This window comes from Suncus etruscus, chromosome 16, assembly GCF_024139225.1.
Source record: "Suncus etruscus isolate mSunEtr1 chromosome 16, mSunEtr1.pri.cur, whole genome shotgun sequence".
Classification (NCBI taxonomy): Eukaryota; Metazoa; Chordata; class Mammalia; order Eulipotyphla; family Soricidae; genus Suncus; species Suncus etruscus.
The window spans coordinates 65467841-65483641 of NC_064863.1; the positions used below are offsets into that span (position 1 = coordinate 65467841).

At 40.4% G+C, this 15801-nt stretch overlaps 1 protein-coding gene across 1 annotated transcript in view; it reads left to right on the top strand.

Annotated features, from left to right (window-relative positions):
* SHROOM3 (shroom family member 3) overlaps nt 1–15801 on the top strand; it is a 366880-nt gene that overhangs the window by 117300 nt on the left and 233779 nt on the right. Inside the window, exons 4-5 of the mRNA XM_049789876.1 lie at nt 5769–5923; nt 7592–7732. Coding sequence (XP_049645833.1) covers nt 5769–5923; nt 7592–7732 — 296 coding nt within the window. The remainder of the gene's footprint in view (nt 1–5768; nt 5924–7591; nt 7733–15801) is intronic.

Consider the following 15801-nt stretch of genomic DNA (forward strand, 5'->3'; position numbering starts at 1 on the left):
GGATTTATTTTCCTAAAGTTAGCTTCTCTAAATTGTTTCCCAAATCATGTGCAGCCACTATCTTTTTTTGGGGGGGGCGGGCTGTCACACCCGGCAGCGCTCCCCTGAGCTCTATAGAGCTCTACTCCTGGCTCTATGCTCAGAAATCGCTTCTGGCAGGCTCTGGGGACCATATGGGATGCCAGGATTTGAACCAACGACCTTCTAGATGCAAGGCAAACACACTACCTCCATGCTATCTCTCCGGCCCCAAGGCAGCCACTATCTTATGATCTAAAATTACAGCAATGGAAAAGACTATAAATAATTTGAAAACCAACTCTTTACATGCCTATCAAAACAAAATCAGTTTAACTTTGTAGATGTGAAAACTTAAGAAAGAAGGATTCTAACCTTCCAGGTGTGTGCCCCTCTCTCGAGTTTGTTAGCTTAGAAACTTCCCACCAAGTTGAATATGTGTATTATATGAGGTCATTTAACCTGTTGACAATCACATTCTTGAACTAAGCCAATTCTGTGCAGGTGAGATTGAACAAACAATACCAGTGACCTCTTTAGCTGCTCTAACCTTGGTCCAAAGGTTTAGAATAATAAGCTTCATTTTTCACTGAGTCTTGTTGACAGACAGTATCAGAGGGCTTCAGGTTAGAAGAAGTATAATCCTCTCATGAATAGTTTAAGAAAATTATTGTAAACCTTTTGTAAATACTTTAAAAATCACCATAATAATTTAGATAAAACTGTTACTGACATAAATTAAGATTGATGCATTGCGTTAACCCCAGTATATTGAAATTCGTTTTGTCATTGCCAGGGCATCTGCCAAAGCAATGAAGTATTTTAATTTATCATTTGTGATAATAAATGAAGACAATGACATAGATTGCCATCATTCACAGTCTTGATTCAGCCAATAGATTCAGCTTTCTAAGGACCAGACTTTAGTATCTGAGTAATAGCCAATATGTAGGATATCTGCTAATAGCTTGCAAGTACAGGCAGAAGAAGAATGTGGAGTTCTTAAACAGTTCACAAACTGATATAGCCATCCTGATCCCCTAAACTGAATTGAGTTAGATAAGGGATCTATACTTTGGGCCCAACTGACTCATTCAAATCTTCTTTGGACCTATTGGAATTCTACCTTTTGAAGTAGTCGTTCCTGGATGAATGCTAGAATTGAATGAGAAAACCTCAACTTCTCACTTCAAGGAATTCAAAATCGAAGTGTAGGACCTGGTCAGAAATTTCCAAAGAGAAGGTAGCAATTATAGCTGATCTTAAAACAGGTAGAAATTATTTAGAGGAGAAAAGGAAATAATCTGTCCAGTTTGACAAAAAAGAAGTTTCATGAGAGAAGAGATATATCTGTTGGAAATAAAAAGAGGAAGAGGCAAAAAGATACTGAAAATGTAGGACAGGGATTTCTGCAGAAGGTCAAGATGGGAGAAAAGATCTGTAAGTTATCTCTGGTGATAATTAAACCCCCAGTTTAAATCACTACTAGCAAATATAGTGAAATTTAAAGTTAAAAATATATAGTAGGGGGCCAGAGTGATAGCATAGCAGAGAGGCTGTTTGCTTTGCATGTGACTACCCAGGTTTGATTCCCCTACATCCCATATAGTATCTTGAGCCTGCCAGGAGTAATTTCTGAGCACAGAGCCAGGAGTAAAATCTGAGTATCTCTGGATATGGCCCAACTCCCCTCTCCCAGGTCAGGAACCTATTCTATATATATATTGACTCAATTTTCAGTAAATATCATTTCCAAAAAGCCATACAGTTCTGGTCAAGAATGTGACTCATTGGTAGAGCACATTTCTCAAAAAGTGAGGTTCTGGGACCAGAGAAATAGCATGGAGGTAGGGCATTTGCCTTACATGCAGAAGGACGGTGGTTCAAATCCCGGCATCCCATATGGTTCCCCGAGCCTGCCAGGAGTAATTTCTGAGCGTAGAAACTTCTGGGTGTGACCCCAAAACAAACAAAGTGAGGTTCTGTGTTCAAATGTAAAAGCAACAACAGGACCAAAGCAATAGTACAGTAGACAGGGCACTTGGCTTGCACTAGGCAGATCTGAATTTGATTCCTGACTTGCCATATGGTCCCTCAAGGCCCTCAGAAGTGATTTCTGCAAATAAAGTCAGGAATGACCTCCAAGCACTATCAGGTATGTCCCAAACCAACGTGTTTAGTTTTAAAGAAAGAAAAATAACAAAAATTATCCCAGTCCTTACTATTTTTAATTTGATAAATAATGACATAATTGACATTTTAAACCCAAAAGTTGTATATAAAGACGTTATGAGAAACTCTATAGAAACAAAGGATTATAGAAATAGTTTATAGAACAAATGAACAATGAAACTGTTCTTGATATCTTACTCATGTTTGCTTTCATGTTAAATTCCTGATGAGAACACGATGTGAACTATACAAATAAGTTTCTTGACTTTCTTTTTTAAATATATGGAAGTGATCATTCCTTAACAGCACTTGTTCTGGATTATCAGACTGAGAATATTAAGCAAGACTAGCAAAGAGAATGGCATGAAGAGGTGAATTGGAAGTAGCATAAGAATATAATTAGTGGGGGGATCTTGGGCACTTGATGGTGAGGTGTGTTACCTGTGTATATCAAAACCGTAAATTACCATTAAATATAACATTACTATAAAAATATAACTTAAACTATAATAAGGGCTAGAGAGAAAATAGACTGGGTAGGCCCTGGCCTTGCATACAGCCAACCAGGTTTTGGTTCCAGCAACCCATATATGGCCCCCCAAGCATACTCCACATGATCTGAAAGTACCAAGCCAAGAATAAATCCTGAACACTGCCAGACATTCACCCCAAAAATTGTGATTTGATTTGACAATTTAAAAAATGAAAGAAAAGAAACTGAACATTCCTTAGCTCTTGCATGGTTCACCTCCCTGCCCTTAAGTATATTTATTCATTTTGGAGTTGTTGTTGTTGTTGTTGTTGTTGTTGTTGTAGAGGGGTAATATCTGATTGCACTGAGAAGCTACTCTCAGACTGTACTAAGGGACTAGCTTCTGGAGGTGCTCAGGAAGCCATGCAGTGCCAGGGATTAGACTTCAGTGCTCCCCAACCCACTGAGTTACTTCTTCAGTCTCAAATTATGATATTTAAATAGATTTTATTTTGTACAAGTTTTAGATTCACAGCAAATAAAAACAAACAAACAAAACCACCCATCTTGTTGTTGGTGTTGGCGCCATACCTGGCAGTTTTCTGGGGCTCTTCCTGGCTCTTTGCTCAGGAGTGGCTCTGTCATTGCTTGGGAGGCCATATTCAGGGCCAAGATGAAATTGGGGTGAGCTACATCCCAGTCAAGCACTTGCCCATTATACTGTCTCTCTGCCCATCATAGTAAAATTGAGTGGGAACTAGAGTTCTTATATTTCCTCCACTGTGCCTTGGCACACCTCCCTTAAATAAATATCCCACAATCACATGTGAATTGTGTTACAATATAATAAACTGCATCAACATGTATTATCATCCAAATTCCTTAGTTTACATTAGGTTCCCTCTTGGTACTGAACCAGTATAATACTAATCTACCACTATAACTTCAAATAGTGCTTAAATGTCCTAAAAGTTCTTAGTGTTCTTTTTTTTTTTTTTTTGGTTTTTGGGTCACACCTGGCAGTGCTCAGGTATTATTCCTGGCTCCAGGCTCAGAAATTGCTCCTGGCAGGCACAGGGGACCATATGGGGCGCCGGGATTCGAACCGATGACCTCCTGCATGAAAGGCAAACGCCTTACCTCCATGCTATCTCTCCGGCCCCAAGTTCTTAGTGTTCTATTACTCCCTTCCCCATCCTTAACTCTAGAAATCCCTGGTCTTTTATTGTCTCCAGAGTTTTGCCCTTTTCCAGAATGTCATGCAGTGTATTCTTTTTCTCATTTGCTTTTTTTTTTCCTTCCGGTCAGAGACCTTCAATGGCTTGATAGTTCTTTTTTTTTTTTTTTAAGCACAAAATAAATTCTATCATCTGGGGATAACTTTACTTGATTTATCCAATGAATTATATATTTATCTTGGGACCACACTTTGTCTTTAGGATCACTCCTGACAAGTCTTGAGAGTCATATGTGGTGCCAGGGATCTAACTAAATGGACTCTGGGCAAAAGCACCTTAGTCCTTGTAGTAGCTCTCTGGCTCAAATAATCATTTTAAACTAAAAATTAAGGTAAGAAGTATAAGGAGGTGTCTCAAGTAGTGGTTCATATATCTGCTATATAAAAGACCCTGAGTTAGAACCCTAGTACCTAGTACCATGAGGGTGGTGGTACCTAAGCACTGCTGAGTCAGGCCTACATCACCATAGTTAAGTGCCAACCAAGAGTACCCAGGCCCCATATTATCGCTGGCCATGGCTCCGATGCAAAGTAAAACTAAAATTTAGGCCATGGGGCCGGAGAGATAAGTGATAAGGCATTTGCCTTAGACGCAGAAAGACCATGGTTCGAATCCCAGCATCCCATATGGTCCCCCGAGCCTACCAGGAGCAATTTCTGAACACAGAAACAGGAGTAACCCCTGAGCGCTGCCGGGTGTGACCCCTCTCCCCGCAAAAAAAAAATTGGGCCAGAAGAATTCAATTCCTAAAGGAATAAAGCAGTGGTCGGCAAGCCGCGGCTCACGAGCCATATGCAGCTCTTTACAATTTTTAATGCGGCTCTTCAAAAACCAAAAAAAAAAAAAAAAAAGCAAAAAGTGGGGCCGGAGAGATAAAGCATTTGCCTTGCTTGCAGAAGGTCGGTGGTTCGAATCCCGGCATCCCAGATGATCCCCCGAGACTGACAGGAGAGACTTCTGAGCATGGAGCCAGGAGTAACCCCTGAGCACTGCTGGGTGTGACCCCAAAAAACCAAAAACCAAAAACAAAACAAAACAAAACAAAACAAAAAGCGGCTCTTCTGTGTGCCGGGCAGGAGCTCCAGGAGTCAGGACTCTGCTCCTAGCCTCTGTCAGTGCATGCCCTGTGTGCAGCCCTGGCAGCCTCCACACAGCTCCAGTCAGGTCATGTGGATACTTGCATGCAGAATATTCTCAATAAAAACGTATTGAAACTAAAAACAGTGTACCATCCTATGTATTTTCGGTTTTAAAAATGTGGCTCTCAAAATAAATTTCAATCTTAGTTTTGGCGAGATTTGGCTCAGTTGAAAAAAAAAAAAAAAGGTTGCCCACCACTGGAATAAAGCTATAGTTTTGAGTGGACATTGATCATTGAAGTTGTGAAGGTGAGGGAAAGGAAGATGTTGAATGCCAGGGACTTTGACTTTTGAATAGAAACCAAGTTCATTCCCTCATTGAGAGGCTACTTCTGAGCATCCTCTCCGTGCAGGCAAGGTACTGCAGGCTGGAGCGTGGTGAATCAGAGGTAATCTCTGCCTTACAGAAGTTGGGGGGTTGAGGGGAGATGTGATAGCACAGCTGTTGGGTGTTTGCCTTGCAGGTGGTGACCCAGGACGGATCTGGGTTTGATCCCTGGCATCCCATATGGTCCCCGAGACTGCCAAGGAGCGATTTCTGAGCACAGAGCCAGGAGTAAACCCTGAGAGCCACCAGATATGACCCCCTCAAACAAAACCCCAATTAATTAATTAGTTAACATTATAAAAAAAAAGTTTACCCAGGGAGTGGATACAAACTGATCACAACCAGTCAGGTGGAATAGGCCAAGTCCACTCACTCATATCTCTCTCCTCAATTCCAAGCAGATTGAAGTAGGAGGCAAAGCCGACTTGGTGAGTTCCAAACTGCGGGCTGGAGACGAGGTCATACACATCAATGAGGTGGCTCTGAGCAGCTCCAGACGGGAGGCTGTTTCCCTGGTGAAAGGCTCTTACAAGACTCTTCGGCTCGTGGTACGAAGGTAGGTGATAGTGCCCCTTTTCTCCCTCCTACAATTTCCCCCATCACAGGCATTGAGTTCAGTTTGGTACTGGTTCTTTCCACCTTTGGTGGATCAAGCTATTGAGTTTTCTCCTACCTTTACTTTTTTTTCTGGCCCATCTCCTGGCAGCAGAGGAGGAAACTGGGTGAAGACATTTCAAACAGGATGTGTCCTTTGCCACACTGGTTTGCCTAGCAAGAATTGGCTTAGTACACTGCCTCAGGGGACTTCCTAAATTGCTGAGATTTTATAAAATGTGGCACTGCTCGCTCAGAGTTTAGAGTGTTGGTTCACTGTGGAGCTAGAGACAGCTTCTGGCTGGGAGCTTCAGGTATGATGCTGCTAGTCTCTCCTGCATCCCAGCATGCAAGCCAGCAAATTCCAACTTCTGTGTTTTTCTGGTTGTGGTTCCTTATTGAAAAATATTAGTTGTCATTGCTTCTAGAGCCATAAAGTGAGGAATTCAGAGGAATTCAACTCAAGGGAATTCCCTTTTTCTTATTAAAAAATTACTTTGGGTATTAATGGTATTCTGTGCTATTCCCAGAGGTAAGATCCATGTGAAATGGAAAAAAATCAGCAAACAGGCTGTTGTGGGATTCAAATGTAGTCTGTCATTTACAAACTCTAATTCCAGGTCTCTCTAAACCTCAATTTTCTTATTTAAATTGAAATAATAATTTATTACTCAAAAAACATTTTGGGTTTCTGTTTGTTTATTTTGGTGAGGTCCACCCAGCAGTATCGAGGGTTTCTTCCTGGCTCTGTACTCAGGAATCACTCCTGTAGGATTCAGGGGACTCTACAGGATACCAGGAAAGGAACCTGGGTCTACCAACTGCAAGGCAAGAACTGCACCCACTGTACTATCACTCCAGGGGCCCTCAAACTTTTTAAACAGGGGGCCAGTTTCACTGTCCCTCAGACCATTGGAGGGTCTGACTATAGTAAAAAACAAAACTTATGAACGAATTCTTATGCACACTGCATATATCTTATTTTGCAATGAAGAAACAAAATAGATACAAATACAATATGTGGCCCGCGGGCCATAGTTTGAGGACCACTGCATCTAGCCCCTCAAGAATTTTTTGAAGATGTCTTGTACAGAGAAGATGGATAATATCGGGTCATTATTTTTGCCTAGAAAAGAGAAGCATGTAGTAATATGAAGAATCATTGTTATTATCAGATATGCTGAACAACTCCTAGATATTGACGAGCTTCCACTTTATTCTTTTGGTGAATTTGTCCAAAACTGACCAAGATAGTGCCCAAGTATCCATGGAATTTAGAAATTTAGGAACTCACAGGACCCACATTGTCCAGAGTCACAGGGCTTTGAAGGCTATAGGCCAGAATGCCAGTACCTTAACACAGTTTGAAAAAGACAACTCTAAGTGGAGCAAATATCTCAAGTGGACCAAGAATCAATGTATGTTATCTCTCCAGGAAAAAGAAACAGGAAGTCTGGTCAAAATGAGGTCAGGAGGGTGGGTGGCACTCTTAAAGGTAGAATGAACAGAGAGAGCCTGAGGCCCCAGTGTGTGCAGTCATCGCTTTGGTGGCCAGATGGCCCTTCATCTCATTGGGACATGCGTACTAGGCACTCCAACATGCTCATGCTCAAGGCCCTTTCTCCTCTAGCCAGCAGGAAATCTTGCTGCCAAATCTCTTCTCCAATCTCAGTTCTTTAATACCAAACCCCGTTCAGATTGATGCATTCTTCTATAGATATGCTAATGTACCAATAAGGTTACTGAAGAGTCCATATACCCTTCCGGTCTGGTATGGGAAATACTTGTCTCCAAGATACTGCTTTAATATGTCTTATCTCCCCTATCACGTGTTGATTTTTTTAGTTGAGCTCTCAGAGTTGGACAAAAAGGAGACTGTCTTTACTTCTCACACTTACTTATAAAGTGGATTATAAACATTCCTTAGTGGCCATACGAGGGACATTCCTCCCTCACCTTTTAGAAAACTGGGTAGAAGTCCCTTTGCTCTGGATTAATCTGGCGTTGCATGTGAAAGAGCTGTCACTTTGCTGAGAAAACTTTATACCTTGGCAAATGTCCTGTTCTCAGATCTTACTTCCTCCTATTTATTCAGAACAGGGTGACTTGTTATATTTCATTTATTAGTTTTTTTCCTAACTGATATCTATGTTTGTTTATTTGGGGGGACTTAGGGTCATACCTGGCACTGCTTCCTACTTTATACTGAGTCTAGAGGACCACATGGTACTGGTAATCAGGATCAGGTACTGAACCAGGATCAGTTGCCTGCAAAGCAAGTCCCTAAACCCTGTACAGTCTCTCTGACCTTGATCTCTCTTCTTACAATTTTTGTTTGTTTCTGAAAAACACACAGCAGTGTTCAAGGTCTTATATCTGACACTGAGATCAGGGATCACTCCTAGTGGGCTCAAAGGATCATATGGTGGTATATTAGCGATTAAACACATGTAGCAGGGATGGACACATGCAAGGCAAATGCCCTACTTGCTATACTATCTTTCCAGAGTCTCTATGTTTAAAAAAATTTTGAGGTGACCTCTAGAAATATAAATGGGGCAAAGGAAGATTGGTTTCCTAGAGGACATTTGTATAGAGGACATGTATATATCAACAGCTTCATCAGTACCTGCCTCCTTTTCAGTTACAGCTAGTTTGAAGCAGTTGAGGGCTGCATCTCAAATTAGTTGGCTCCACACCAATTATAAAAAATGCTAAGAATGTGGACAGAATGGTTGTCTTACCCAGTAGCTATAAACAAACAAAGTAAAAACACCTTCTTAAAAGGCTACAGTGACACGAAAGATGCAAAGTCTCAAGTGAGTTGTGGGTCAATAATCTTAGCAGGTTTACTGACCCATGAAGAAGGGGAGGGTAGTTCAGGGATCCTTGTGGATGTAGCTGAAGAGAGATTGGTCCTCACTGGTTACACAAAGTCAAGCTGAGGTCTGCAGCTGTTGATAAATAATTGGGGAAGTAATGATGAAAGGAGAAGTGAGCTGAAGAAAATATCTGAAGGGAAAGCTATCTTCCAGTTGGAGGAAAATTGAAGAATGAGAACTGTTGTGGATTTTGAGGGTGTAAATTCTAAAAGTAGACATACATGGTTAGTTGCTCTAAAACCAACAGACTCTTGAACAGATGTGTGGAAAGCATTTCTTAGAGCCAGGTAGGTATGGTTTCAAGTAAATGTAAACTGGTAAAGGGAAGGGGCTTCATGTTTACTATAACACCCATCAAAGGATGCAGGTTGTTTTCAGTACAGGAAATATTTACTATTGTTTGAATAATAACAACACTAATATTTGATTTAAAAACAAGAGGCTAATTTCCCCTTAGAACAAATTGGTGGGGTTATTGCTGTGTTTTACACTCAAGTTTTGACATTGAGTTAAACTCTTCCTGTCCTGTCCTGAATCAGTTTATCAGAATAGCATTATTACCTGAAGTCTATCATTCAATTCTGATTCCTTCACCTTCTCCTTTTTTTCTTGTCAATTACAATCTTTGATATCCTTTCACATATTTCTGCTAAATACTCTACTACTCCTAATTTTAATATCAGTGAATTGGTTGTGTTGCAATGAAAATTTGAGGTATATCTCATGGTAAATGTTTTGAAAGTCAGATGGATTCTTCCTAATAGAGAGGATGCTTGAAATGGTGCATTTTTTTTTTTGATGCTGCCTGAATTTGGACTCAGTGTACTTGGGCAAGGTTATTAAATCTGTCCAATTCTTGCTTCATAGGAGTCTGTGAGAAATATGTACATGAAATTTAAAACATGGCGATTAAAACAGCCTCACCTGAGAAGGACGTGTACATAGTGGTTAAGTAAACTACCTCTTCAATTTCTAGAACACACATATGATTAGGGGATACGAGGTTATGGGAACTCTGTGGTGGGAGGTGGTCTTTTGGGGCATAGGAGAAAGCAGGCCTGATCCCAGCAGTAAGCAGATGGTGGGGAAAGTGAGCTCTTTTCAATTGAGTTTTTATTTCTAAACCATCCCTCATTCTCAGCAGAGTCAACAGAACTTCTCCAATATAACTAATGTATTCTGAACTTATATATTGGAAGCTGCTGTGTTTTTCTTTTAAAATTATATATTTTGGGGGCCAGAGAGATAGCATGGATGTAAGGCGTTTGCCTTTCATGCAGAAGGTCATTGGTACGAATCCCAGCATCCCATATGGTCCCCCGAGCCTGCCAGGAGCAATTTCTGAGCATGGAGCCAAGAGTAACCCCTGAGCGCTGCTTGGTGTGACCCCCCAAAAAAATTTATATATTTTGAAATTTTTATCTTAGACTCCATGATTTACATATTGATAGTGGAAGGGTTTCATAAATAAAACATTCCAGCACCACACATCATTGTCCATTTTTTTCCATGGTTGTCCAAGTTTCATTCCCCTCCCACCTACCAACTATCCTAGTCCTTCTGACATCCTGTCTTCATTCTAAGCATCCTACTCAGTTGCCTTTGCACTTTTGTTGTTTCTTTCTATGTTTGTTTATATCTGTTGTTTTAAATATAAGATATAAAATCTAAAGTCCTAGTGTTGGCGTGAGGCCTTTATCCCCACAGTGTCTTTAGCTTCTTCCTTCTACCAGCGGGTCTGGAAATAATTTCACGAGTAGTCAAGTTAAAGTTTAAGGAGTCAGCAAACTTTATTTTACAGCCCTAACCACCATGTGCTTTTCCTCACATAGCTTCTATGTTAAACTTTTCAAGCAGCCTCTCTTTGCTACTTCTCCTCTGGCTATCTGCCTCTTACTCTCAGTAGCTCTCTGTCTCCTTTCAGCTGCTCTCCATGTTTCCTTCCTTGCTGCCTTCTTTTTCTATGCTCCCCTCCCCAACCAGCATCTTATGTTCTTTATTCCAAACCACAGACCCCTCCCTGGTGTGGGTGGGTCTGACCATTCAGGTAATATTAATATAGGGCATTGGGTGAGGGGTAGTCTACATATATCCTTCACATGAGGAAAGTTATTCTGTATCTTTCTCCCTCCTTCTAATGAACTTCGATCAGCATTATATTCTCCAGATCCAGTCATATGGCAGCAAATTACTAATATCATCTTTTCTTATAGAAGAGTTTTATTACATATATATGTACCACAGTTTCTTTATCCAGTCATCTGTTCTTGGATGCTTGGGTTGTTTTCATGAAGTTGATATGCTTTCATTTGAGTGTTTGTGTTTGTGTGTGTGTGTGTGTGTGTGTGTGTGTGTGTGTGTGTGTGAGAGAGAGAGAGAGAGAGAGAGAGAGAGAGAGAGAGAGAGAGAGAGAGAGAGAGAGAAAGAAAAGGAGGAAGAGCAGGAACAGAAAGAGGTCAGATTTTACTAGGAAAGGAGAAGCTGAGGAGGCAGAATGATTGAATTAATAATAAAAAAAACAATGAGCATCTGCCTAAAATATGTCCTCTCAGGCTTTGTGGTATTATAGATGAACTAAGTGCCCCCTCTTTGTAGACAGTGTGTCAGATTAGTAGTCCAAATCCCAGATGGCTTTAGTGTTACAGCTCTTTATTTCACAACTCATATAGGTAAATCTCTGGAATGCAGCTGCTATAGGACAGCAAAATCCATGTTTCTAGTCTCTGGCTACAACCCAGAGAAATGAGGTTTGAAATTACCACTCAGATTATTTTATCACCACTCCTTTTCCTTCATATAGTTATTTTCCCTCAGTCCTGGGGCTAGGTCTGGTCTCTTGGCCCATGTCTCTACCAGTATCCAGAAACATGAAGTGATTTGTCTGAAGCCCCATGCTAATAGCAAGATTCAAGTTAACAACTCTGAGATGAGTAAGAGTTGAGGCCTCCTGAAAGATCCAATCATGAAGCCCAGGGTGCTTTCTAGCCCACTCCTTTAAAAATATTTATGATGTGGGCCAGAGAGATAGCACAGTGGTAGGGCATTTGTCTTGTACACAGCCAACCCAGGATTGACTTGGGTTTGATTCCAAGTATCCCACATGGTCCTCGAGCTTGTCAGGAGTAATTTCTGAGTTCAGAGCCAGGAGTATACATTGAGCACCACTGAGTGTAGCCCAAAAACAAACAAACAAAAAAATTTATGATGCTTTAAAAAATACAAAAATCGGGCCCAGATGGATAGCACAGCGGCGTTTGCCTTGCAAGCAGCCGATCCAGGACCAAAGGTGGTTGGTTCGAATCCCGGTGTCCCATATGGATCCCTGTGCCTGCCAGGAGCTATTTCTGAGCAGACAGCCAGGAGTAACTCCTGAGCACCGCCGGATGTGGCCCAAAAACCAAAAAAAAAAAAAAGAAAAAAAAATCTTTAACATTAGAACTGGACCTCTAGTATAGTGAGTAAGATACTTGTGTTGCATGGGACCATCCTGGTTCAATCCTTAGCATACTATATGGTCCATTGAGCCCTACCAAGAGCAATACTTGAGTGGCCAACCGCCCAAAAAAATTGTTTATGAGGTTCAGAAGAATGACGATAATGTCTCACAAGCAAGGCTTGGATTTGACCACTCAGTCACATCCTCAGCTCTAAATAAATAGATTTTTTTACATTCACCTATAATAGTGACCTTCAACCACTAGTCTATGAACTGTTGCTGCCCCTCAGATATTACAAAGGCTAAAAACCACTGGTGATATAACAGGTTATAACAGCCTGGTTATAAGTCCCAGTTCATGAAACAATTGCTATTTCTGAACCAGTATGATGTTCCCAGGTGTAAAAGGGTTGAAGAATTACTCAATTATTACACATGGTTTTCACTGACCTTGAACTTCTTAGAATTGTCAAAGGAAAATCTACTGTGGGCACCCAGCTGGCTTGAATTACTTCATCTGCCTCTAGGTGTGGGCGACCGTACACCCACATATTCAATGAATTTTTTCACCGCTGCCTGATTCAAGCCAAAAGTTTGCATAGCCCTGAGCCAAAAGAACCCTGCAAATAAATTTAGCTCACCACAGAGAATTTGGCTTAACCAGATTCCTTAAACCCTTCCATGGAACCTGTTTTTTGTAACTGCTCTCAAGCATAGTTATAGATAGGTTTTTGTAAGGTTTAAATTGTAATCCTTATTTGCTTGCACAAAAGAAAGATCTATTAACTATTTGTTTAAGGATTTGCTTCCCCTCCCCCCATCCTGCCAGGTTTCTCCTTATCCTTCCCGCCATCAAAATGTGTCTGCTCCCATTGGTTAAAAATCGTTGTACCTGTACAAATCTGATTGGTTTAAGTTTCAATCCTATGTTTTTGCTCCTCCCACTAAGCAGGCTATAAAAACTCTGCTTGTTCTCTCAATAAACCTCTTGACAGGAATTCAGCTTGAGCTTTTTATTATTAACTTCTATGGCTTAATTTTCTAGGTGTTCACAAAAGAGCTTAACACTCGCGAATTATCTGTAGCTGCTTTTTGCCTTTTGTCCCGGTTGAGAGAAAGCTGCTGGCCGGAATTTTCTCCCAGCAAAGGGCAGGAGCAGAGGCAGTTACATCTAGGAAGAAAACTATTTGTGGCTTTACAGCTGTTCCTCCCTCTTATCAAAAACGGGAATGAAATTAAGTGTACCACAACCGTTGGGCCCAAGGTTTCCCCAAATAAGCCATCTCATATTTCTGTGAGTTAGCAGAATCATTCTTTTTATGAGCAGGGACATGACATTATTGGAATGAATGGGGTGGGCAGTACACATACTTGCTAACTCTGGATCATATTTCTGGGTCTTTTTGTGTCTGGATTGAGTTGTGAGGCGGTAACTCACCCAGGATTTGCCAGGCAGTGATCTTTCAAGAAGTATCTTGTAATGAATGGAAAGCTTTTTAAGGTCCCTTTAAAGAGTATGAAATTAACTCAGATATTAATAAAAAATAGATTTGTAAATCAGTTCCTTTTCTAACAAATGTTATAGTCTATACAAAACAACAATGTTTTGGGATATTATCATCATCCCCCTCAGTCCTCACTCTTGCTTATTACTTAACTCCATTTTATTAAGCAGCATTAATACTCATATATATATATATATATATATATATATATATATATATATATATTATACCCAATGATATCCAGGGTGCATATGACCATTCCTGGCAGTGCCTATACACTCAAAGCTCACCAGAGCTATGCCAGACAGTACTTTTTTTGAGGGGGCAATAGAATGAAACTCAGGGCTTTGTGTATGTCAAACATGTTCCCTACCATTTGAACTGTCTCCAAGGGCATACACCAAACACAAAGCAGTGTTCAGGGACTTGTTCTGTTCTGTGATCATGGTTCACTTCTGGAAGTGCTTGGGATATCATATGTAGTGCCAGGCATCTAACTGGGATCAGCCATATGGGAGGCAAATGTCTACTATCCAACATTAATGCTCCAATTCCAATATTAATATTTCTTTCTTTTTTTTATTTTTTGGTTTTTGGGCCACACCTGGTGACGCTCAGTGGTTACTCCTGGCTATGTGCTCAGAAATCTCTCCTGGCTTAAGGGAATATATGGGATGCCAGGGATTGAACCGAGATCTGTTCTGGGTCAGTTGTGTGCAAGGCAAATATCACTGTACTATTGCTCTGGCCCCCAACATTGTTATTTCTAAAACAACTTATTTGGCTAGGCTTTCTTTTTAGTTACTTTAAAGAAATTGAAAAATGATTTAAAAACTTCTAAAAGTAAATAAAAGAGAACAATATTTTGGGATGGGGAGAACAAGCAGTCATGCTTACTGCTGGCTCTGTGCTCAGGATCATTCCTGGTGGACTTGGGGTCCATTTGTGGTGCTAAGGATTGAAACTGTGCCCGCCATACCCAAGGCAAGCTGCCTATTTGCTGGACTATTGTTCTGGCCCCACTTCTATAATCTTAAAACAATGAAGTTTGAAGGGAGGGTTGAAGCTTTCCTCAAAGATGAACATTTTTTCCTTGATAAATTGACACTTTCTAAGCCAGGTTCTTGTGGCACACAGTTGCTAGTCCTCATGTGTGAGAACTGGCAAATAGCATGTTGAAGAGAAAAAAATTTGGGATTTTGTTCTCAGCTCAGCTATGCTCTGAGCATACTATTAGAGAAACATTTCATATAAAATGTCTATTTGAATTTTTAAGTCATAAAAATTTACCTTATTGCTTTTGATTTGACTTATTGGTGTAAAGAACATTCAGTTTTATGTTTCTGACTATATTCTTTTTTTCAAATAGAACATGTAGTTTTAGAAGTGTAGTTTTAAAGGATAAGGATTGTGGCTCAAGTAATGGAGTACATGCCTTGTATGTATAAGCCTTGGGTCCCATCCCCAATGTCACAGGTCTTCAACCACATCATAGCACAGAAGGCATTAGTACTATTACAAACACTCAAACTCAATCCCCATAACAAATACAAAAAAACAAAAATATATATAGGTGTTTGGTTTTTTTTTTCAGGGAGCCCATCCAGCTGTACTCTAGGTCTTACTCCTGCTGTGCTCAGGGGTCAGTTCTGATAATGTTCAGGGCACCATACATAGTGCCAGAGATTGAACAGAGGTGTTGGACACATGCAAAGCTAGCACATTAACCACTGTACTATTTCTCTGGTCTAAAGTATAATTTTAAAGAACAATAGTTGTAAAATTCTAGTTTCTGAAAGGGGTTTTGAAAGAAAAACCATATGCTTTAGATATTTTAAGAAAGAGTTCTAATTCTGACCTAAGTTGAAACTTCTTTGTAGAAAATGAGTTATAGGAAAGTTCCCACAGATATAGGAGGTGCCTGGGCAAGTATCTTTCATCTTCTAGGGTATATTTGTTCCACAAAATTAACTGATTAGGTTATCTAGGAATAAGTGGCACAGGCTAAGCAAATGAA